Source organism: Nicotiana attenuata, chromosome 3, assembly GCF_001879085.1.
Source record: "Nicotiana attenuata strain UT chromosome 3, NIATTr2, whole genome shotgun sequence".
Taxonomy (NCBI): domain Eukaryota; kingdom Viridiplantae; phylum Streptophyta; class Magnoliopsida; order Solanales; family Solanaceae; genus Nicotiana; species Nicotiana attenuata.
Genome location: NC_031991.1, coordinates 3,498,925 through 3,524,527, shown reverse-complemented (window position 1 = coordinate 3,524,527; position 25,603 = coordinate 3,498,925). Strand labels below are relative to the sequence as shown.

The following is a 25,603-nucleotide window of genomic DNA, read 5'->3' as shown; positions in this document are numbered from 1 at the left end:
TCGGCGTCTTGGCCTTCCGACGTGGTATCACTTTCTCCGTCGAAGAACAAAATCGGGTAGCCCCGATTTCCATCGTATTCAAAAACATGTGTTTTGATAAGTTAAGGTATTCAAATAAAAAAGTTAAAAAAGATTGTTTACCGGGATGAGAAATTGATGCAAGTTGTAGTGGCTATGAGTTCATTTTGCCTAAACTAAAAATAAAACATAATTAAAGTCCAGCCGCCATAAAACTAAAGTGAATGACTCGCAGCTGAAACAAATCAGCGAAGGTGGAGTACGACCCGAGGTAGTGGTAACGCCTGCAAACGAAGAGAGATGTTTGGAATCGTTAGCAATTGCGCAAAGGAGCGTCTCTTTTCCATCAGATTTCAGCTCTTTTACTCCACAGCTGCAGCAACTTTCCATGCTAATACATTGGTGGAATTTCTGGTGAACTCACTTGGCTTCTCCAACAAAGAAGCCATTTCTACAAGCTCCAAGGTAACTCGTTCGACACTCCGAAATTATGAGCCACATTTGTTGCTTGATCTCTTTGACAAAATGGGTATGAACAAAGCCCAGATCAAAACCCTTGTCTCTTCTTCCCCTGAATTGTTGTTTAGTCATATTGATAAAAACCTTAAACCCAAAATTAAGGTTTTACAAGAACTTGGCTTATCTGGGTCTGACCTTGTTACATTTATCAATAAAAGCGATTTCTTGACAAGAGGTTTACATACTACGATTAAACCCAATCTTGATTATCTTCGGGAGTATTTGGGCAGTTATGATGCAGTAGCTAGGGTTGTTAAGAAAGAGCCTAGGCTGCTTTCCAATAATCTCCCTAAAGTAATACCACCCAATATATTATTGTTGCAAAATCTTGGGTTTTCACAGATGGATATTGAGACGGTTTTTTATCGGCGTCCTAGGTATCTGCTTAATAACCCTGAGTGGCTTGAGAGGGTAGTAAATCGAGCAGAAAAGAATTTTCGCATACCTCGGGAGTCACGGATGTTTCTTCATGCCATTGAAGCACTCGTGTCACTTGATGAATCGAAATTAGAAAGGAAATTAGATATTTTCCGGAGTTTTGGATGGTCTGATTCTGATATATGCGCAATGGTACGAAAGCTTCCTTACTGTTTGACTTCATCAGAGGCTAAGATAAGAAGTACATTAAAGTTTTTCATGAACGAACTCGGGTATGAACCTAGTTATCTGGCTTTTCGTCCGACACTCTTAAAGTTGAGCTTGGAGAAGAGGGTAATGCCACGGAATGAAATCTTGAAATTTCTCAAAGAAAACCAGCTGGTAAAAGGGAAGCTAAATCTTTACACTGTTGTCATGTGTCCTGAATCCAAGTTTCTGGAGAAATATGTGCTGCCTTTCAGGGAGAAGATGCCCGAGGTGTATGATTTATACATGAAAACTAGAAGCTAAAGAGAAGTCTTTGCATCAGAGACTGTTGCTGCTGATAGTCGGTTATCTCTTAGGTTTATTCAGTTCTCTGATAAAATTGTACTTTCTCTTTAATGTTCTTGTCAAGCATAGTACTCCTTGTTTACTTTTCATCGCTGATGATACATAATTGAACAATTTCTTTTCAAAAAATTATGGAACGATGGGAACTAAAAATTGGGAGCAGTTTCATTTTCGATTCAACTGATGCTTCTTGTTCGATGAAAAAGGAAAGCAGTGTAGAAATCAGACTTGATGTCTATGGCATTGATATTTGAATGCTTATCTCAATCAGGACGGTATTTGTTCTCGTTGTAAGTGAAGTTTCTTACCTATATCTTTGTGATAGGACAGCTTTGCTCCTCGACCTAATTCTAACTTGACGATTTTCCTTTCTTTCCTTGTGTAGGCAAGTAGTTCTATTATCTTCAGTATATGATTGGAAAAGCACCTTCTTTCAAGCTTGGTCATATGTGGGCATGATGCTCTACATGCAGCATGTACTTATTGTTGACAATTCCGACAGGAGTTATAGGCCATTGTGTGTTGACAAGAAAAAACGGTGTTATCTAAGATATCTCATACAAGCAAATTTAGGATGACTTCTGTGAAAGTTGCTTCAGAAAACTAATTTTACTTTTGCTGTGAGCTTTATTTCGTTTCTTTTGCTGTAGTCATGTATATGGAATTCGGCATTGGTTGACTCTTTACTTGTCCTGGAAGGATGGAGTGGTTCATGGGTGTATAAGATAAAGTGAACCTAAGGTTTCCTCAGATAATGTGGCAGGTTTGGTGATCTTGGGAGATAGAACACTGCAAATTCAGAGCCAGAGAGCAACTTGAGTCAACTTTTGCAAACGCTTTGGCATCGGATGATTGTTTTGATGGGTAATCTTGACAAGAATGTTGACAAGAATATATCTGATGGTAGAGCTGTTATGAACTTATATCACTCATTCTTTAATTTAACATAACAACTCTAGAGTTTCTTCAGATTGAGCTTTCCCTTGTAAGATATGTGTAGATGGGAAACTACCAAGCTACATTGGCTTTGGTAGAAGTCTTTATTTATGATTCTTGAGTAGGACTTAGTTTTTGTAAACAATATTATTGGAATAACCAGCTGAATTCTTAAATTTGCATGAAAATAGGCCGGCTTTTATATTTGAGGTTTCATGTTTGAGTTGGCTGGTTTAGATTTTCTCTTTCATTTCTTCTGTTGCATGTACTTGAAGTTTTTTTGTGTTTTAAAGGGGGTAAAAGAATGAAGATAAAAGATCACATGATATCCACATGCGCCAATAAGTATTTTTCAGAATTGCTGCATACTTTTGCTTCCTCTTCTATACAAGCTGCTAGAAGCATTTCATATAAAACTTGTCTTATTATTGTTACGACTATTCAGTTCTCTTCATATTTAAGATTTCCTGCAGACCAACCATGCTTGGTATATAAAGTGGATGATTATGATAACAAAGTTTGCTTATGTAGCGATAGGAAAGGAGAAACTCTTGGTAGGTAGTGCTTCCCCTTTAAATGGGCCCTAAGTAGCGTGAGTTCAAGAAATTACACCTAATGATGTTGAAAATAGTCACTCTTGACTTTTTGACCCGCTGGTTGCCCCATGGACAAACCTTTAAGGTCCAAAGTCAAATGTGTTGTCTATGGGGCAAGCAAGAGGCAACAGTTGTTAAACTTGAAGCCTATGGGGCAAACGGGTAAAAAAAATCAATAGTGGCACCAAAGTGTCGTATTTCTGTCATTCATCCGCGCGAATTTGGATTAGTCGGGCCAATGAATTATGGAGACCAAATGGTTATACGAATAAAAAAATGCTTATCCCGAACACATACTCCATATGGAAATCTGTGATGAGCGCAACCAATGCTCTGTTAATTGTTAAGGGAATCTGTGATGAACAAATTGGTCATGTTTCCACTAGTTCATGACGCATTATATGCTTGTCAAGACTAGTGTTTTATCTTTTCATTGGTAAATTCAAAGAACATAAAAACCTCAATTTAAACAATTTCAAATGACCTTTCCATAATGAGCGTAAACATAACGCCGTGTAAAATACAAATATGTCATAAATCCAAGAGCACTTAGTCCACAAAGTAGCCAATAAAAGTAATCTAGATGTCCTTTGTTCAAGTTGTCTGAAATCCAACCATCTCTGCCTTTACCACCTGTTGTTTTCTCAATGACAAAGATGAGGAAGCTACTTAGAAAGCTCACTATACCAAAAATACTAAGGTAAAGAGAGAGACCTATGCTTCTGAATTCTCTAGGCACTTGATCATAGAAGAATTCTTGCAGACCAACCATAGTGAATGCATCAGAAATTCCAATTAAAAGATATTGCGGAACTAACCACCAGATAGTCATTGGAACTGTTGCATTTGGTACATCAGCGGATCCATATTCTCGTGCAATTTCGAGGCGCTTCTTCTCTACCAGTGCTGCAATTGCCATAGTAAGAACAGACAAAAAGATCCCAGTTCCGACTCTTTGGAGTTTTGTAATACCAGATGGAGTTCCAGTAATCGTTCTCGCAATAGGTACTAGGATCTGCTCGTAAATTGGAATGAAAATGACAATAGAAACGTTGATAAAGGACTGAAGGGCAGCAGATGGTATCTTGAATGATGGTGTTATTGATCTGTCCATTGTGACTGCTTGCTTTGTAAATAAGGTGAATGCTTGAGCAAATACGATCGCATATATCAAACACGACCCCCATATAGGAACCAGCCTGAGAAGTCCCTTTGCTTCTTCAACATCATTGATTTTAGAAATCTGGCCATCTTCAGCCGAATGATCATCAGGTGCAAGCAAAGCTTTGTTCAGAAACCTGTAAACAGACCTAACTTTCTATGAACTATAATTCTGTTTCCCAAGTCTCATTTTTATGGCAGAAGATAGTCTAGTATTATTCTGGTTAAGATAGAAAGAACAATATTTCCATCACACCATTTGCTTTTCTGGATAAAACTAACCACTTATCTGACTATTCAATAAGGCATATCAATAAAATTTTATAACTGACAACGGTTACCTGTTTTCCTGGGAATCTTGATGACACTGCACTCTTGTTTCTTCTACTGATGTCAGTACAGATGTCGCAAGCCAATTTCTCACTGCTTTGTTGAAAACCATGCCAATTCTCACAAATGGGCTTATTTAATCACATCTGCTGCTAAACCGATAAGTTAATGTACCAAGCCAAAAAATGACAAGTGCAAGGCACATGACAACGCAAGGAATGCCAAACCCAAGACCCCAATTAAAGTTGTCCTGAATGTAGTTCAGAACCGAGATGGTCACCATATTACCTCCACACATGCCAAAGTACCACCAGTTGAAAAATGAGCTTCTGGCTTTGCATTCTATGGGATCTAGTGGATCAAATTGGTCAGCTCCAAAAGCCTGAACACAAGGCTTGTGTCCTACCTGAGCTATTGCGACCAGATACAAAGAGAAAAAGAATAATACAACTTGGAGTCGAGGAGGAGAACATGCATCAGCATTATCAGTAGTTTGGCAGTTAGAAGAACTGAAGAAGGGGAAGACAGCCGAAAGCGTCAATAGTCCAAGTCCCTGTTATCATGCGAATCACAAGCACAAGTAGAAGTGATTGCCATTTCTAGATGGAATATTAGTCTGACTGAATTCAAAGACATTCTAATAGGCCATCCATACAAACGCTCAACCTTATCCAACATAATATATATGAAAAAGTATTACTAAAATCCTTAAATATTTTTTGATAACCAAGAAACCCCGGAGGGCTAGTGGCGCACCATTCGAAGCTCGTGGATAATGGGCTCGGTCATCTATCCCTCTCTACATAAATATCAAGCTTTTGTCTGTGCCACGGTTCAAACCCATGACGTGCCCCCAACCTACACATCACGTGTTGCACTTTTACCTCTAGACCAATGCCCTTGAGACAACTATAACTCCTATACATTTGAAGGGTAAAATTTCAACTTTAGAAAAGCTTGAGGAAGCCGCTGGTGGGTCCTAAATCCGCCTATGCTAAAGGGGGTAGTATTGCTCCTAAACTAGCTTTTCTTCCACAAAATAGTTCAAAATCTTATGACATGTTAAATCGAGGTTTAGAAATTTAAATCATAGAAAAATATAGACAGAAAAAAATCCAAAAGATGGGCTATATGAATGGGGCATATTCCAAATAACAGTAAGGTTCAGGTTCATAATTCTGTAAGGCACAATCTATTGTAGTTCTATTAGGTACAAGCTGGAAACTCAAAGAACATTCAAATAGGCAATGAGAATTCTTGATCTTAGGCAGTTTTGTACAATCCATGTCCGATCTACAAAATTCTCATATCGTGAACTCACATCATGCTTTTCAACACCATTTCAAATTCAAAAGACCAAAACTTTGTACAGAATAGGATAAAGGTTATTAGAGCATTGAGCATTGAATCCATAGCAATCAATTGAAGGACCACAGAGAACAATATCCCTCAATGATATTACCTTCTTTAGTAAACCCGAGTACCTATACAAGTATATTGATTTGAGGTCTTGTGGATCATTTCTCAGTGCCTAAGGCCAAGAACTTTGAAAAATAAGAGATTAACACTTACCAGAATGTAAAACAGAGAAGCAAACACAATTGTGCGATAACGACCGAGGAAGGAGTCAGCCACCAAAGCACCCAAAAGGGGAGTGAGCGATGCTGCTCCGGACCACGCATTCACATTCTCGGCAGCTGCCGCAGTGGACTGGCCCAGTGGCCCAGTCAGGTAATTAATTAGATTAGAATTTATTCCATAATATGCAAACCTCTCCGCTATTTCCACGCCTGCCATACACCAATAGTCGTAATAGTGTAATTAGCACTCTCTCTAAAATGAAAGATGGAGTTCATATTTTGAAGATCAAAACCAACATATGTTTCAGACTTGTCTACATATTGCGACGTGCACTAAGTTTTAATTCATTTTTTTCAGATTAATTAGTGCTAAATTCAAATTAGAGACAGCAGAAATCTAGAACAACACTCTAGATTATAGGATTTTCATAGTATAGAGGGTGTGTAAGTATTTTAATTCTAGGGTATCCAAAGCTGAGTTATATTATAGAGGTGTTTAGTGTAATTAAATCTAAGAAAAAACACCAAATCAATTCACTTGCTGCTGTCAATATCAAACAGCCAATCTGAGAAACTCTTCCAGTTAGTCTATATCCAGATTTAGCACATGGTTTCAGCTAACTAGGACAAATTGCTGACTTCACTAACACAGTGAATTCCACTTTTTTTCTTTTTATAAGAAGAATTGAACTAATAATTTTTAAAAATCTAATCAGAAATATTTGTAGCGAAAGAAGTAGTTTACAAAATATTAGTAACTATGTAATGTCAGAAATGAATAACGGAATACTAAAAAACGGAAAAGCATATCAAGTAATGTGATCTACATATTATGAGAGAAGCGGATCGCCATCAACCGGAATTTGATCGGTGGACCGGACGGCCGTAGTAGTCAACGAAATCTGGAACGACGTCGTTAGAAAGAGTTGGAGTTTCAGTCTCCGGCAATAGCATAGCTGCTTCTTCTTCTTCTTCTCCTACAATTGGTGGTGATGAGGAAATATCCATTTTCAGTAGCAGAAGAAGCTACACTGCTTGAACTGCACGCATACAATTGAATGTAGTTGACAAAGCTATATTGAGGGCGTTTGCTAAATATATACGTATATGTTGTCACTTGTTAGTGGCGTCACTCGCACGTTGCAGCAGAGAAATTTTAGTTTTAAAACACACACAACTGTGTGAGGACACTTTCTACGTTTGGCAAGTGGGGATGAAGACAGAGAGATGGAGCCACAATTTAAAGTTTATTAGTTTTTAACTTGCTATTGAACTCATAAGTAGTCTTAGTTATTGAGTTTGTAATTAAATTTTTTTGTATTTAATAAAAAAAATAATATAAATATAGGGACTAAGCAAAAGTTATTGGATTCGTTCGAATAATCTAGCTCTGCCTCTTAGCATACTGTTAGTAATCTATATTCAAAAAATAAATTTCGCAACCTGTAAACAAAACAGAAATGTAGAAGAAACAGAAATAAATCTGAACTCACTAAATTGACAATGTGTCCTTAAGGAACTTAATCTCCTCCTAGTACGCGAGGTTAACAATTATTTTCTACCACGATAGAATGGATTAACCTCACTAGTGTAATGGTACTTCTGTTTATCCCAAAATTGGATAACAATTAAATTTGTACGCGGTTTTAAGGATACATGGTTTGATTCAACACAAATAAGTAAGAATATTAGATAAATGAATTAAAGATGAAATAAGCGATCAAACCAATTGTAAAGTTATGGGTCAGGCTTGGACTTAGAGTGAACAGTGACTTCGTCCTCAATCGGACCCTCGGCTCGAGCCTGGTTTTGACCGAAGAACATGACAAGTGAATAAGAACTTTAATAGTAGCTAAAAGGCAGAAAAATAAACTTGTATTGCTTTGATTTGCGTGTTACAATGTGTCTTACAAAAGAAAAACTTCCCCTTTAGATAGTAGGGGAGTTTCATCCCTAGTATAAGTCTAAAAAAGGTAAAAAAATTTATTTCTCGTTAATTATTGATCCGTAACCGAGATCGAGCGAGATCCGCGCCGTGATATCCGGTTGGGTAAGAATATCACGTCCCTCTATCCGTCGTGTGTAACTGTTTACCGTGTTTCCCGAGGTCTTAGAACTCATTCTTGGCCCGGGGCATGGCGCTCTATCATACCCGATGACGAGCACATCGTTCGCTTTTCCTAGATCTCGATACGAAAGGTTTCTAACCTCGATTACAATCTCGTGCATTCGTGCCCTTCTCCCGCTTTCTCATCGAGGAATCGGGGTAGACATTACCCCCGATTTTACCCGTACACAGATAGCCCTCTCGTTTTCTGGAGAGTAGGTTTACCGATACGACGGGAAGCGATAGATGAACCCTGGTTCTTTCCTTCGTATGATACAATCGAAATGATGGGTAAATCGAAACGTCCCATCAGTCGCAGCGTTCTGACTTCGGAGACGTGTCAGTCACCGGTTGACTGTCCTCGAATGCGAAATGTCGCGCATTGATTGTTCTTCCTCTATAAAAGCTTCGACCCTTTTTCACTTCTTCCACTTTCCGATTCTAGAATTTACCCTCGAACTCTCTAATTCTTTTAACTCCTCCAAATCTTCATATTGCTCCTTGAAGCTTCATATCTTCATCTTCAATCTTCATATATCTTCTTTGGATCTTCAACCCAGACCTTCATACCTTCGTACCATCTTCAAACCTTCATATTTTTTTCAAACCTTCATATTTTTCTTCAAACCTTCATACTTTCCAGATTACGATGGCAAAAGCCTCCAAGTCAGTACCTCAGCAGACTGCTCCTTCATCTTCCCACATGGCCACCAATGGCGAGGTGACCGTTCTCAAGGTGGCTCAGGAGCCCCCCATGAAGAGCTTCGTACCTGGATGCTACTCCATCGGGAACGACTTCACTGTCGAGAAGGCCTCTAGTCAACAGGACTAAGGCGACGAAACATGGAGATATATATGCTCCGTTATGGAGGAAACACTACCCATAGTCCGAGCGGACTGTAAATGGGAGGGTAAGGAGGCGGTCGTTCCCGGGTCCAATGACGACATCACTACTCACGTGGAGGGTATTAAAGTACTTACACTTACCCCTTTACGCTTGCTCCAGTGAACCTCATAGTCCTTGCCTTCTACAAAAGGTATGAGGTGTGCCTCGGGCAAATCCACCCATCCTTCTGGAGGATCGTAATCCTCTTACGACACTTCGTGAATAACACTGAAGCCCCTCGGTTCACCCTCGACCATCTACTCCGCTTATATAATCCCCGAATATTCCGAGGAGGTTTGATCAAGCTCGTTCGCCGAGCAAGCAAGGCTCCTTTCTTGAGCATCCACGAGGACCGAGATGGAGGCTGGCAGGGGAGGTTCGTTCGGGTGAAAACCGAAGACCTGATCCCTTCCGAGTTTCTGCCGTTCCCTGAGAAGTGGAACACATCCCGTAAGTATTCTCTTTCTTGAGTATTCATTTCCTTTTATTATTTCTCTCATTCCCTATGTTTTTTGCCGTGCAACTGTTGCCCAAGTTCCCAATGCAATTCCCCGCTTCAAGGAGTGGATCGAGGGAAACTGCAAATAGATGTCGTAATCCGAGTGCGCATGGCGCAAGCTCTCGAAAGGAAAATGGGAGGCCCGATCCCATGTTGAGGTTCTTTCCTGAATAATTACCTCCACACTTTTAGCTTACACAGTGCTAACCTTTCTCCTTTCTTACATGTTTGCCTAAGACCACCAAACTCAGGTTGTTGGATGAGGACGAGGATCCGTCCTCGCTTGCCAGACCCTCCGTTTCAGGGCAGCCCGAGGCTGCCCTAAAGGAGGAGAAGAAGAAGAAGAAAAGAAAGCCCTCGGGTTCCCCGGATTCCGAGGTGAAGAAGAAGAAGGTGACCATCCAGGTCCGGAAGCCCAAAAAAGCACCAAGTCCAGGGTACCGGACCCCGTCCATCTACCGGCTCAGGGACGAGCCCGAGGACAACGACCTTTTTATTGCTTACGGTTCAACCCTTAACAAGGGGGAGCAAGAGACGACCGGGAAAGAGGCCATGAGGTCGATCCCCCTCTAACTCGGGAACCAGAGGGAGAGACGGAGGCTGCGGCCCCTGGGAAGCTGCTCCTTTCATGAAGGAGGCAGCCGGTGTCATTGACATCGTGGAGACACCCTCCTATACCGAGTCCGTGCTCGAAGAGGCCCAAGCGGGCAAATATAATTCAAGCGAGATGGCGCAGGGCCCAGACGACGCCCTCATCACATTCTTCGACGGCATGGATATGGCCACACTGGAGGATTTTTCTATGCTTGGTCACCTAGAGGTCCCGAAGAAGGATATGCCATTGGGAGCGGGCGGGCCGAGTTCGAGCCCAAAAATAGTGAAGCAATTTCCTGCTCTGAGCGTGGACCCCGAGCGCAAGAGAACGGTCGTTCTTACAATCTCGGAGGATGCACGGGTCCTGTCTGCTCCTGTGGGCGTAGCCAACTACCTTCGATGCTTGGTGACCGAGGAGGACCAGCAAAGATGAACGAAGTGGGTACGTCGAGCCTCTTCAACGAGGCACAACAGGCACTAAACCCGGTAAGGCGTCAGCCCTTTGTACCCGTTTGTGAATCTCACATTAATTTTTGATGTGCTCTACTAACTTCATTGTTTTTCAAGCTTTAGTGCTTCATCATGAAAGCTTCCTCCAGTACCACTTGGAGATTATCCAGCTCGAGTTCGAGCTCAAAGATCAGGTCTGGAAGAAGGACATGTACATGGCTCTTAGTGGGTACAGGACGAGGACCTCACTATTCTCCAGGACAAGCTGGAAAATGCCCAGAAGGAGGCCTCGACCCGAAGAGGGAACACGCCGACCTGGTTGAGAAGGTAAAGATCTTTGAGGCTAAAAATGAGCAGCTAGTAGTGGTGACTAACAACACAACTCCGCAGGTCCAACAGAAGATAGACCTGATCGACCAGCTTCGGGCTGAGATGGATTAGGTCAAGGTCACGACCGAAGTGTGGAAGGGCAGGATGGACCTGCTGGCTTTGGAGAAGGAAACTACAAAAGCGGAGCTGGCATCGGTTGAGAATTAACTCCCAGTGGCTAAGGACAAAGCCGCTAAGTGGTCTCGGCTAAATGATGATCTTCGGGCACAACTGAGCTCGGCCGTCACGGAACGGGATGCCCTACGACAAAAATATGCCGCACTGAGGTCCAAATTGGATGCAACCTCTTCTGATGCCAAGGAAATGTTGTCCATGTATAAGGCCGATGTGGAGGTAGCCGAGACCCGCTTAAAGATGAAGACTGAGTACATAAAGCGGCTATCCCGGATAGAGACCCTCGAAAAGATCCATGCCAGAGGTTTTGACTTATCGACCAAGATTGAGGAAGCTAGGAGACTCGGGGTCGAGGCAAAGGAGCTTTGCGAGCCTGAGGGTCCCGAAGGCTCCGAGGGTTCCGAAGGTTCCGAGGGCTCCGACGGTTCTGGCGACGAGTCGAGCCCTGGCGAAGACCAGGTGTAGATGCCTTAGCTCTTTTTCAGTTTTTCCTTATGTATTTTTTGTTTATTTTGAGGTCGTTCTATCGTGCCTTTGTAAATATATTTTGAAATATATAAAATTTTCCTTTTTTGGCAATATCGTATCTTTACTTTTCCAGCATCTACTCGTAATTTTCTACTTGCGTATTGTTTTAATGTCTTAGCATAAAATCAGATGTAGTTTTAGAGCATCGGTTTTTCTGAGGTCCGAACGGAGCCCGAGTTCGATGCAACTTCGGGTTACTTGTGGCTTCGAATACTCGGTAAAGTCAAAGGTCTTTAAGATGCTTAAGTGTTTTTAGATGATGTTTTTGTCGAGGATAACCTCTTAGTAGGTTTCGATTTCTCGTAAGGGCCTTACTTTCTGGTTACGTACTTCAGACGTCTCCGAACCATTTTTAGGGTGGCCGTAGCCTTTCATATTCGGGCACCGCCTAGTGGGTTTGGTGCCTCCAGGATTCGTTAGTCCGTGGGCTTGATAGTCCCCGAGCAAGAGTAGCCCATGGGCTTTTAGGATCCAGGATCGAAGAAGCAAAATCCGCAGTAACAAAGTTTAAGGGAAGTAGAAATTTCTTTCTTTGCTTAATATGCAAGGTGCATGATCGAAGGCACATAAAACTTGTGTCGATGCTAGAGTGGACTATGTGGGCACATTTCATACGACCGTTTGACCCTTACAATGAATCCTAACCACCAAGCCTTAGCTTTTAGCACATAAAATTTTATTTTCCCTTGCTAAAGATCTTAATTCCAGGGTAATGGCCCCCAGTATTTGAGGCCGAACTCGTGGGGGCTCAGATACTGTTGATCTGATGCAAACGGTCATCCATTCCGGTTCAAGACCGGTCTTCAAATCTAAGGTAGCACGTTTTACTATTGCCTCGTTAAAAACCTTGCCGAAAAACCCACTTCGGGACAAAACAACTTCAAAGGTAAAAGAGGGCAACACGTGCTTCCAGACCTAATAGCCACATCCTTCCTTGGCCGTTGCCATACGTTAGTCCGATACAACACAATTAAAAAGGAATTGAGTTCGTACCTTAGAAGTAGTACCGCTTTAAGTGTTTCACGTTCTAGTTACTTGGTAGTTGTACGTCGTTTCCCGCTTCGAGTTTATATGAGCCTTCGCCGGTTATTCCGACAACTCATATGGCCCTTCCCAATTCAGGCCCAGTTTCCCTTTGTTCGGGTTCTTGGTGTGTAGTGTTACCCTTCTCAATACCAAGTCCCTGATTTGAAAATGTCGGAGATTGGCTCTTCGGTTGTAATATCTTTCTACTTGCTTTTTCTGGGCAGCCAACTGGACCATGGCGTCTTCCCGCCTTTCATCCAACTGGTATTAAGGCTTCAGCTCCGTAGACCAGCGAAAACGGTGTGGCTCCAGTGCTTGATTTCGAAGTCTTACGGTATGCCCACAGGACTTCGAGCAAAATCTCCTTCCATTTTCCTTTCGAACCGGTCAACTTCTTTTTTAGATTTTGGAGTATAGTCTTGTTCGTTGTTTCCGCCTGCCCGTTCCCACTAGGGTGATAAGGTGTTGATAGTACCTTCTTGATCTTGTGATCTTCAAAAACTTACTCGCCTTGATGCCGACGAATTGTTTTTCGCTGTCGCAAAAATCTCAGTCGGTATCCCAAATCAACATATTATGTGATCCAGATAAAGTCAATGACTTCTTTCTCTCAGACCTTTTCGAACGCTTGAGCCTCGACCCATTTGGAAAAATAATCGATCATGAATAGTATGAACTGAGCTTTATCGGGTGCCCATGGCAGGGGACCGACGATGTCCATTCCCCACTTCATAAATGGTCATGGAAACAAGACCGATTGGAGCATTTCTCCTGGTTGATGGATTATCAAGGCATGTCTTTGGCACTTGTCGCACTTTCGTACGAAGTTCTTCGCATCCTTTTCCATTTTAATACAGTAGTAACTGGCTCTGATTAGCTTCCGAACCAAAGATTCTGCCCCCAAATGGTTCCCGCAAGTGCCCTCATGAACTTCTCTCATGGCGTATTCGGTCTCCCCCGGTCCCAAGCACCTGGAAAGTGGGCCAAAGAAAGACCTCCTGAACAATTCCCCTTCGACCAAGCTAAATCTGGCAGCTTTGGTGCGCAGGGTTCTCGATTCTTTAGGATCCGAAGGCAATTTTATGTTATTTAAGTAGTCTATATATTTGTTTCTCCAATCCCAAGTTAAACTCGTTGAGTTCACTTCAGCGTGGCCTTCTTCTATCACCGAATTCATTAGTTGCACTACTGCTCCCGAGCTGAATTCATTGGAATCGACCGACGACCCCAAGTTAGCCAGTGCATCAGCCTTACTATTTTGATCTCGGTGTACATGCTGTATGGTCCATTCCTTGAATTGGTGTAGGGTTACATGCAACTTTTCCAAGTACCTCCGCATCTGTTATTCTTTTACTTCGAACGTTTCGTTACACGGGAAGGGAGTCGCACTTGGCTTCGACCACTTCGGCCCCAAGGCTCTTAGCCAATTCTAGACCTGCAATCATGGCCTCACACTCGGCCTAATTGTTAGTCAATTTTATGGTTCTAATAGATTGCCTAATTACATTTCCCGTAGGTGGTTTTAATACGATAGCGAGCCCAGACCCCTTCATGTTGGAGGCATCGTTTGTGAAGAAGGTCCAAATTCTCGATGTAGTCTCTGAGGTTAGCAGTAGTTCCCTTTCGACTTCGGGTATTAAGGCATGCGTAAAGTCGGCCACGAAGTCTGCCAAAATTTGAGATTTTATGGTGGTTCGGGGTCGATACTCGATATCGTACCCGCTAATTTCCACGGCCCATTTGGCCAACCGGCCCGAGAGCTCGGGATTATGCATGATATTCCTTAGGGGGTAAGAGGTTACAACACATATAAGGTGGCACTAAAAGTACGGTTTTAGCTTCCTGGAAGCGCTTAGCAAAGCGAGCGCTAATTTTTCCAGGTGAGGATACCTTGATTCGGCCTCGACTAGAGTTCTACTAACATAGTAAATAGGAAATTACGTGCCTTCTTCCTCCCGGACTAAGACACCACTTACCGCCATCTCAGAAACTGCCAAATAGAGGTACAACTATTCGTCTATCTTCGGAGTGTGTAGCAGGGGGGACTCGACAGGTACCGTTTGAGTTCTTCCAAAGCTTGTTGGCATTCCCGAGTCCAGGAAAAGTTATTCTTCTTCTTTAATAAGGAGAAGAACTGATGTCTCTTGTCTGAGGACCTCGAGATGAACCGGCCGAAGGCGGCTATATGCCTGGTCAGTCTTTGAACGTCTTTGACATTGTCCACCATGGTGATGTCCTCTATGGCCTTTATTTTGTCGGAGTTGATCTCGATCCCCTGATTGGATACCATGAACCCGAAGAATTTGCCCGATCTGACCCCGAATGTGCACTTCTCTGGGTTTAGCTTCATGTTGTATTTCTTTAGTATGTTGAAGGTCTCTTGCAAATGTTTCAAATGGTCCTCTGCTCGCAGGGACTTGACCAATATATCATCAATATAAACTTTTATTGATTTCCCTATTTGCTCTTCGGACATCCAGTTTACTAGGCGTTGGTAGGTGGCACTGCATTCCTTAATCCAAACGGCATTACGTTATGACTGTAGGTATTGAATTTAGTGATGAAAGAAGTCTTTTCTTGATTATCCGGGTCCATCCGAATTTGGTTGTACCCGGAGTAGGTGTCGAGAAAGCTGAGTATCTCGTGCCCGGCCATCGCGTTGATCATTCGATTGATGTTAGGAAAAGGGAAAGAATCCTTAGGGCACACTTTTTTTAGGTCTTTGTAATCTACACACATTCTTAGTTCGTTCCTTTTTTTAGGCACTACCACTACGTTGGCTAACCAGTCCGGGTATTTAACTCCCGGATGGATCCTATTTTAAGAAGTTTGGATACCTCATCCTTGATGAATGCATGTTTGATCTTGGACTGTGGCCTCCTCTTCTATTTAGCCGGATGGAACTTCGGCTCCGAACTCAGCTTATGAATGGTTACCTCCGGTAGGATCCCTGTCATGTCAAGGTGGGACTAAGCAAAATAATTTACGTTAGCTTTAATAAAATTAATAAGTTTTCTTCTGAGCTCGGGGGTTAACCCCGTATCTAAGTATACATTTCGATCTGGTAAGTGTTCGATCAATACTTGCTCCAACTCTTCAACCGTCGATTTGGTAGCATCGGTGTCATCAGGAGCTATGAATGATATCGGGATACTGTAATCGTCCTCCTCGGCGGCTCCTCGTTCCTCCTGTTCGGCCAAGGCCGACATCAGTGATTGTTATTTAATTTCCTCCTTTCTGGTCGACTCCGCATTTCTTGATATCGAAACCGCGGGTACCAGGATTACCTCATCGATAACGAATATCTCCTTTATGGTTGGTTGTTCTCCCTAGACCGTCTTGACTCCCCCTGATGTGAGGAATTTCAATGTCTGGTGCAAGGTCGAGGGTACCGCCCTTATGTTGTGAACCCAGGGCCTTCAGAATAGAGCGTTATACCTCATCCCCCCTCGATCACGTAGAACTTTATTTATTGGATGTACCGATGGTGTTTACTGGCAAGGTTATCTCCCCCTTAGTTGTCTCACATGCCATGTTAAATCCGTTCAACACCCAGACTGCCGGTACGATTTGGCCCTGTAGCCCCAATTGCTCTACGACCCTTGATCTGATGTTGGCCGAGCTACCTGGATCAATCAACACACGTTTTAAGTACAGATATTACCAGTCCATCAGTGTAAGGTTGCACGATGCCCTCGGCATCTTCGTCGCTGATCGAAATGGCTCCCTCCGAACATAATCCTGGGTGCGTTTTTCCCTCGTGATGGATACTTTAATGCGTTTAATCATTGGTACTTGGGGGACATCGACTCCTCCGATGATCATGTTGATCACGTGATGAGGCTCCTCCTGTTCGACCTGTTTGTTGGCATCCCTGTTCCTGAAGTGGTTTTTGGCTCGATCACTCAGGAATTCTCGGAGGTGCCCGTTGTTAAATAACCGGGCAACTTCTTCTCTTAACTGTCGGCAATATTCGGTCCTATGACCATGAGTAGCGTGATATTTGCACATCAAATTAGGATCTCTCTAGGTAGGATCAAACTGCAAAGGTCGGGGCCACTTGGTCTCTTTAATGCGTCTTATGGCTGACACGATGATGGCGGCGTCCACGTTGAAGTTGTACTCCGACAATCTCAGTGCTTCCTTGCTCCCAACCGGCGAATCGAACCCATTTTTGCTCATCAGGCCTCGGCCACCAGGCCCTCGATCGCTTCTCTTTTTGTTCCTCGCAGGATGACGCCCGGATCCGTTTCCTCTTCGGTCTGCACTGTATGGTTGATACCGGTCCCGGACCGGTCTTGTCTCTTGATTAATGGCCCTCTTAGATCTATCGTCGGCCCTCATGAGGTAAACAGATCCAGAAGGGGCCCCGAGTTGGTCGTCCTCGACCCTGATCTTTGATTGGTACCTGTTGTAGATGTCGGCCCAGGTTACTGCTGGGTACTCCACCAAATTTTGTTTTAGATGCTGAGAGGCCAACGAACTTCGAGGATTAAGCCCCTGAGTGAATGACAGAACGACCCAATCATTTGCAACCAGAGGTAAGTGTTGATACCCAATTTTTTCCTATAATATTTTAAAGTACATATATACTTTCAAAACTGTGCATTAGTGTCAATTGATATTTTTCCATAATTTCTATATGTTATCCTAGTATTTTATTTACATAAATAATTACAAATCGCATCACAAATGGCTTTATAGCATTTCATGACTTAATATTGCTATTTATAGTTATATTAAGTTCTAATTATTTCACAAATGGCCAGATTTACGCCTTTTAATTACAATTGCACTAATTTTGTAATTATAGCCCATGTATACATCACTGCATTATTTTACCAGAAATTGATCCATTATATTTTTTTAAATATTGAATAATTATTTCAAAGCACTTCCATGCATAAAAATCATTTTTTTTGTAATTAGTTAATTATTTTACAAATTAATTTTATTCAATTACTTTGGGTATTTAATAAACAACCTCTTTTATTTCAATTTTAGCCTAAAACTAACCAGCCCAATACCCCTTATAAAATTATCCCAAACCCTTAGGCCCAACTCCCTACCTGCCCGATCCAAACCNCTTTCCCCGCCGTCACTCCTCTCTTCGTCTCTCAAACGCTCTCTAACAGAAACCCCCCCCTCTCCGTCGTCACTAGCCTACTGCCGTTCTATGGTGGTTCTTCACCACCTCAGGCCTCTAATGGACTCCTATATGCTATGGTATCTCCATCTCCTAGATCCTTGAGGAGATTCACAAGGGACTAGGGCAAGTCTGCTTTACACCTTTGGGTTTTCTTGCCTACTTCAGGCCATTTGGCTCGACCTTGAGTAAGATCTTTCTCATTTTCGTCTTAAATCCATGGTTTCCTATGTCTATGACCTCATCTCTGTTATACTTCTAAAAACCCTAATTTTTACCTTTGATCTTCTCAGATCTGTACAGATCTGAGACCGATTGAACGTATTTCACATGTTTCCTTGAAAGATTCCTGGTTTTTCAACTAATTTTTCATTTTTCCTAAAACTAGGTTTACCCTAAGTCATGTTCTCTAAAGATTTTCTGATTTTCAAATGTTAATCGTCTGTTTTTAAGTGTTATTGATTGATTTCTGCTAAGATTTTTTGGACCCTAGTCGATTTACGCTAAAGCCCCAATTTTCTTATACTTTTACTTCGTTTCTGGGTTTTCCGTGTTACTTGTTGCATTGTTTCGTTCTGTGCTTTGACTTTCATGATTTCTCCTTAGTCTAATTCAGTATCTTGTGACTTTTTACACTAGTTCATCTCTACTAGGGTTTCTGAGTCGATCTCTCGGCTAATTTCTGTGTGTTTATGAAATTTTATTTAGCCTATTTGTCTATTTATGGAAACTGATATTTTCCCCCCCTTAAATCAATACTATTTTGAATTTTGATTTACTGATTTGGTTTGTTAAAACTTATATGCTGATTCTTGATTTATTCCCTTGTTTACGATTTTAATTATTCTTCCTACCTTATTTAATTGCCTGTAATGTTACAGATTCTTCACGATTATTTCCTTAATCAGACTCCTATTTGTTTACCTCTTTCTTAGGTCTGATTTGATTTCTTTCCTTAAATGACTCCTGTCTTTTAACCGTTGAGTAGTTATCCTCAATTAAGGGAAAGACTATGCTGATTTTGTGTGTAATTGATCCTGTGATTACCTTAATTGCTGAGTGTTGATTTCTTTTACCTTATTCTGCTCCGCTCCTAAACTGCTATATATACTCTCCTCTATTCTCACTTTTGGGGACACGGACATTAGTTCATAAACACACTTACACTTTAATACTCTCTTGTCTTCTCTGCTACTTGGGATATTCATTGATCTAGCCTGTCGTAAGCCAAGGCTAGATATTGCACTGCACCAGCTTCACACTCTGTGTTCTCTTTCCCTAACTGGTATGTCTCTGATTAAGTTTTGAAACCTCAAACTCTATGTGTTTCATTACTGCACTATTCCATTAACCATGAAAATCCAATATGTTTTCTCGTTTACTTCTTTGCTTAGCATGTTTAAAGTATTGTCTTGCTCAATATGTAACTAGCATGTCTAAACTATAACTACTTGTTTACTGCTTTATCTAGCATGTCTAAATCTTGTTTGTTCAATATGTAGTCAGCATGTCTAAATTATGAATGCTTATGTAATGTTTGTCTAGCATGTTTGTTTAAATTCCTGCCTGCTCTTCTTTACTGATGAGATTATACTTAATCTCTTGGGGCTTCGATTGATCCTAATTATGTGCATGATTCTCTCCAATACCCCCTTCTTTCAACATGGTTTTGCTATACCCCTGCTATGAGTCTCAACTACCGACTGTCATGACCAACCTATTAATTCTATAAAGCTCTTGAGAATTCTGTGCATTTTGTTGTTTATGTGTTTCCCTATACGTTGATGTGTGTTCTATGTGTCCCTAACCCCTCTATCCCTGTGTGGAATCTGTTTGCCAAGTGTTTTGAATCTGGTTGTTCTGTGATTTGTGTTCTAATTTCGAAAGTGTTTTAATACTTTTCTCAAACTACTTTACCACCAAACTGGTTCCTATTTTAGAAAACCTTTTCACTCCTGGAGTCATCTCTATACTATTTTTTCCAAAAAAATCTTTCAAAACTATGTCAAGCACTCTCACTTTACTCCTAAGTCAATAGGTTCTGCCCCTCCAGTGTGTGTACTGCCTTGGGATCCTCTTGAGATTCCTTTGAACTCTGGTACACTTGGGCTGGCCATTCCACATTGCACATATTTAGTCCCTATTGTGAAAAGTCTAGGTGTGAGCACTGGCCGGGATCCTTGAGGTCCTTAGGGAACTCTGACACACCTGGACACGAATTTGGCAATGAAATCCTTGGCATTTGAGACTACTGAAGGCCTGGTACTCCCAGGTTTGCTTTGGGCCTGCATCAGGCTCCCTATAGTTTAATCTATATTTTTTTATGTAATTTATTCAATTCTAGTCTGTAATAATCTTTGTAAACAGATATTGGGGTAACTAGTGAAAATGGAGGGTAGTTATTCAATTCTAGGCTTTGCATTATGCAAATCTGCATTAGAAATCGTGTTCTAGGATTGCTGTGTCTATTTGCATTCAAACCATGCCAAACCTGTGCACTAGAAGTCCTGTTTTTAGGGTATTCACGTTTACGACTTCAGCATATTGCATGTTATAGATTACTACTCAATTCCTAGTTCTGCATCAGTACTGTCACTTAGAAATCCTGCTGCTAAATAATCCTGCCTAATAAAAATAGTCATCCCTGTGTGCATTAGATATCCTGTTCATAGGACTCTGTTTGCATATGTTTTGGATCCTGTCTATTTCGACTAAATAAATAACTGTTCATGAAAAGGTTTAAAAACGGCCTCACACATAGGTGTCATATTCTGATGTAAACTGGTATAAATTACCTGTTATAATCTGTATCACCTAGATCAGCATGCCTATAGGTTGAATAATTCCAAATTGTTTAAACAGCTCCTGTAACTATGATTGCATATAGTTCCGCGCCTAGGCAAGCCTTAGGTGATTAATGTCCTTATATAAAACTGATAACTGTGTGATGATTGTTTATAAACTGCTTAAGTCTAACAGATTTTGAAAACCAGTAGGCAAGCCGGATAGGATTCTGCCACTTGCCTTAAAACAAACGCTGCATGTTCTATTCTGTAATGTTCATCTAAATATAATGTTCCTAGGCTTTCTGAATTTCTTTAAAATCAGTTGTTTGAGACGTGCTCCTTATTTGCCTATGTGTATGTGGAGGTAAATATGAGCCTTTCATCTGCTTCCACAATTAAAAGTCCTATGTGTTATTTGTTGTCGCCTAGACTTTTCCCTTTTAATACCTTAGGATTGTCTAGAACTGCCTAAGTCTAGAGGTCCTAAACTCCCCCGGGACCACAAGGAAGGGACGGGTAACAGCACGCTTAGAGTTCGTTAATCAAAACTCGCTTATATAACCGCTAAGGGGTGGGATAATGGGTAGTAAAAGGATAAGATGACTTGTGCGCTAATGCAACGTGTAACCCCTCTCACCGAGGAGTGATTACCGGGCATTTCACGGATATGATCCTATAGGATAAACAACTTAAGACCTCCCTTATCCCTTTTACATATGTGTGCTTAGATTGTTTATCTGTTAAAAGTCTTCATTCCTTTACATATGTGTGCTTAGACTGCTTGTTTGCTAATTGACTAATTCATAACGTAAGTTCGGCCGGCCACCGTTGTGGACCTCGAGGGGTGCCTTTTCGAGCCGCTACCCTAATCTCTAGTAATGCAAACTGGTTACATGATTTAATTGCTCTAGGTGCCCTAACGCACCTTAATCCATTAGGTGGCGACTCTTCAAACACCCAATTCCCAAAAGGAAACGAGTTGTTTCCCCACGAATGTCGAAACCCAGACTTCCCCGTGAAAGGGAAAAACGGGGGCGCGACAGCATGACGACTCTGCTGGGGATATTCTAGGCTCTTACCATATCGAACTTATTTTTTGAATTAGTCTTGAACATGCTTTATCCCGTGCACCCTCCCCCTTTATTTGGTTTTAACTGCTTATTTATGTTTTCCTTTATTTCCTGAAACTGATATATCTCTTTGTTTTCTTTCTCTGTAACCTTCTTTCAATTATCTAAATACTACATTTACCGTTTTTTTACGTGCAAATACTTGACAACATGCTATTTATTGTTGCATAAATCATGCTCCACATCATATTCCACTCGCGCGTATCAAATCCTATAGCAAAGCTTGATGAGTGGTTGCGCTCTTCCAATTTATTACCCTTAAATTTGGAAAGGCTTATTTGCGGTAAAACTAGTCGATCAGCGGTGCAGTCGATGGTTCTGTGCCTTTCTCCATCAAGTTGTCCGCTTGAGGCTACCATTCTAGACCTCCATAGTAACCTTACTCTTATTGTAATTGTGCATGAATCATGGTCAAACCTAGTGAGATTAATATGTTGTCCACATAATAATCCTTTAAGACGAGCCTTACCCAAAGTCCGCCGGGGTTTCCATAATCCCAACGGACATAACCACGTTCTGTGAATTAATTTGGAGAACTAAATACCAATATGCTAATCACGAATGTACAAATAGTCGAGTCTGGTGGGGGAAAAGGGCCTAACCTTTTTGTTTTACAGAAAATGAGGCACGAGGTCCCCAAATTCGGCATGGTCAGCAACATTCCACCATTACTACTAGATTGGTGGGAGGACCTTTCCTCAAGTGACAAGAAACACATGAGAAAGCACTTGGGCAATTTACCATCTTTGCTAGACATTCAGCCAAACAATATGCTGATCGAGGCTGCAACTTTGTTCTGGGACAGTGAAAGGGTTGTGTTCCGTTTCGGGGATATGGAAATGACACCACTCTTAAAGGAAATTGGGGGACTTGCGGGACTGACTTGGGATAGCGCTGGGTTATTGGTACCGGAGAACCGTACTGGTAAAGGGTTCCTAAAGATGATGGGGTTGAAGAAAAATGCTGACTTTGAATGCCTGAAGAGATCCTACATACCCTTCGAATACATGTATGAGAGATATGGCCATAGAAAGGCCTACCGTACCTTCCACAACGAGCTTTCTATCACTTCTCTGGGACACATCCATCGCAGAGTGTTTGTGTTCATTGTGTGCTTCTTGGGCCTGATAGTGTTCCCGATGAAAAGGGGAAGAATCCATACTAGATTGGCCATGGTTGCCAAGACTTTGATGGAAGGGATCAATGGACAGACATACACTATAGTCCCCATGATCATAGCCGACATCTACAGGGCTCTGGAGTGCTGTCAAAGGGGGATCAAGCATTTCTAGGGTTGTAACTTGTTGGTGCAGTTGTGGTTATTAGAACATCTTCAAAGGGGCCAGTATCGCCAAGAACTCCCGCGAAGGGCTTGGAACGACCATATTGCCTTCCATCACCCCAAGCGGATGACTTAAACTCCGGACAGGTTTTCTCAGCCGAAAAGTGCCAAAGAGTGGGTAGAGTTCTTCGACAATCTGACCGAGGAACAAGTGCAATGGATGTTTGAATGGTTCCCAACAGACGAGTTCATCATCAGATCCAGGGACGCTCCACACTTAGTGCTGATTGGGTTGAGGGGAATATACCCTTATGTCCCTATCCGAGTTATGAGGCAAGCAGGTAGGAAGCAGGTTGTACCAAGGGTTGCCAAGATGAGTCACTTCAGAGCAGACTTTCAGGACGACGACGTCCCTTACAAGTGCCAAGCTCAGCACATGTGGCACTGCAAGATCGTTGTGGAAAAGAACACCTTTGAGCCAGACAGGTATCACGCTGTGTGTGAACCTCTCTACCCAGAATGGTTAGAAGACAACCTAAAGGGAATGGTGAGGCTAGGAGCCGGTCAAGGGAATAGGATCATAGAAGAAGATGCTGAGGCTCAAGTCAAATACAACAGACTGCGCAAGAGGGTCCACGACTCTGAGAATGAGCACCGGGAAATACATGAGACAAATATGAGGCTGATTAACGAATAGAAGGAAATGGCTGTCACTTCCAACAGAAGGTTGGAATATCTGGAGCGAGGTTTAGTGGAGCTGGAGGGCAAAATCATAAAGAGGATTGAGGATTTCCAAAATGCTGAAGGAAGCGAAGGAGGACATTTGGCTAGAGCCAACCTACTGCTGGGTCTGCGCGAGCTGGGAAACCTGTATGATGGAGTCAGGAAGATCGAATGTGGGGAAGGTCCTTCTGGGACCAAGTAGGCTAGATTTATTCGTTTTCCTAAATCTAATAAGGCCAAATGCCAATAGTGACTTACTTTTTCTATTATCTTAGTGTCGTTTTGGGATTTGTCTATTTTTATATTAATGAAATGAGGCATTTATTGGCATCTAAGTTCTCCAAATCAACTTGTCACTAGGCCTACCTCGGGCACTACGAGGCTCTCTAATTAGGACGCTAATTTCATCTTTCCACAATACATGTTTAAATACTGCAAGTACTCTTTTCAGAACCATTACTGACTTGGCTACCTTTTATTTTTCTTTTTTTCTTTCGATTATTCCCATTCCCCAAAAAGGTTGGTTCGTGCATACTAGCATCATCAGCTTATCACACCAGATCTAGAGGCCCTTCTCCTCCTCCTCCTCCAAGCAATACGAGAAGCAGAGGAAAAGCTAAGATGGATGACTTAAGTGGTATTCGAAAGGAAAATGCGGAGAATGCAGAAACTTCAGACGGTCGGAGTACTCTGGCACCGAATGACTTGGTTTTGCGGTTGGAACAAAATAGACTAGAGCTACAGGGAGAACTTGAGCAGGTCCGCAACTTAGCAAACCTATCCCTCACCCTGAATGTCCCCGATGTCTACCAACAAAACACCAAAAACCCGACACTTCCCCAAAATACACTGAACCAACACCACAAAACCCTCCTGCACCGCATCAATATGCAACTCCACCTCAAAATCTCAATCCCTTGCCGATACCAACTCTGCCACAACACCACCATCAACCAATCCAGCACCCACCAACCACTACTTATCACACTCCCCAGAACACACCACAACCTATTCCCGACCCTCAAAACTCAACCAATGATCACCACTACACCCAGATTCCAGGCACTCACCAAAACAATCCTATATATGTGGAAACCGTACCTCACTCCACTCAACCAACCTCCTATACACTAGAGTCCACTGTAAAGGACCTGCACCTCAAGAACATGGCTGAAGAACTCAAGAAATTAACAAGTCGGGTTCAGGGTGTCGAAGGAGGCAAAGGGATAGAAGGTTTGAATTATGAAGACTTATGCATACAGCCGGATGTAGAACTGCCAGAGGGTTACAAACCTCCCAAGTTCGAGATGTTTGATGGTACACGTGATCCCAAGGTTCATCTGAGGACCTATTGTGACAAGCTTGTCGGGGTCAAAAAGGATGAAAAGATCCGGATGAAACTCTTTATGAGAAGTCTCACGGGATATGCTTTGTCCTAGTACATCAGCCAGGATCCTAAGAAATGGTCCAACTGGGTGAGTATGGCATCTGATTTCATGGACCGATTCAGGTTCAACACAGAAAATGCACCGGATGTTTTCTACATCCAAAACCTCAAGAAGAAGCCCACCGAGACTTTCCGCGAGTATGCTACTCGATGGAGGTCGGAAGCGGCCAAGGTCAGACTATCTTTGGATGAGGAACAGATGAACAAGTTCTTCGTCAGAGCACAGGATCCGCAATATTGTGGAAGATTGATGGTTATCGAAAACCATAAGTTCTCTGATATCATCAAACTTGGTGAAAAGATCGAAGAAGGCATCAAAAGCGGGATGGTAACAAACTTTGAGGCACTGCAGGTGTTGATACCCAATTTTTCCCTATATTTTTTTACTCAAAATGCTCTCAAAATAGCATGTGTATGCATATATA

The 25,603-nt window shown here is 42.1% G+C and overlaps 1 protein-coding gene and 1 pseudogene across 1 annotated transcript; one reads left to right on the top strand and one right to left on the bottom strand.

Annotated features, from left to right (window-relative positions):
* Nucleotides 215-2,607, top strand: LOC109223212 (transcription termination factor MTERF15, mitochondrial-like). Its single transcript, XM_019387430.1, has 2 exons — nucleotides 215-1,757; nucleotides 1,853-2,607. The coding sequence occupies exon 1, from the start codon at nucleotides 319-321 to the stop codon at nucleotides 1,423-1,425; it is 1,107 nt and encodes a 368-aa protein (XP_019242975.1). The 5' UTR covers nucleotides 215-318; the 3' UTR covers nucleotides 1,426-1,757; nucleotides 1,853-2,607.
* Nucleotides 3,464-7,251, bottom strand: LOC109223211 (annotated as a pseudogene).

What these genes read in the sequence shown, in the direction of transcription:
- LOC109223212 (XM_019387430.1), top strand. Translation starts at nt 319, where the DNA reads ATGTTTGGAATCGTTAGCAATTGCGCAAAGGAGCGTCTCTTTTCCATC.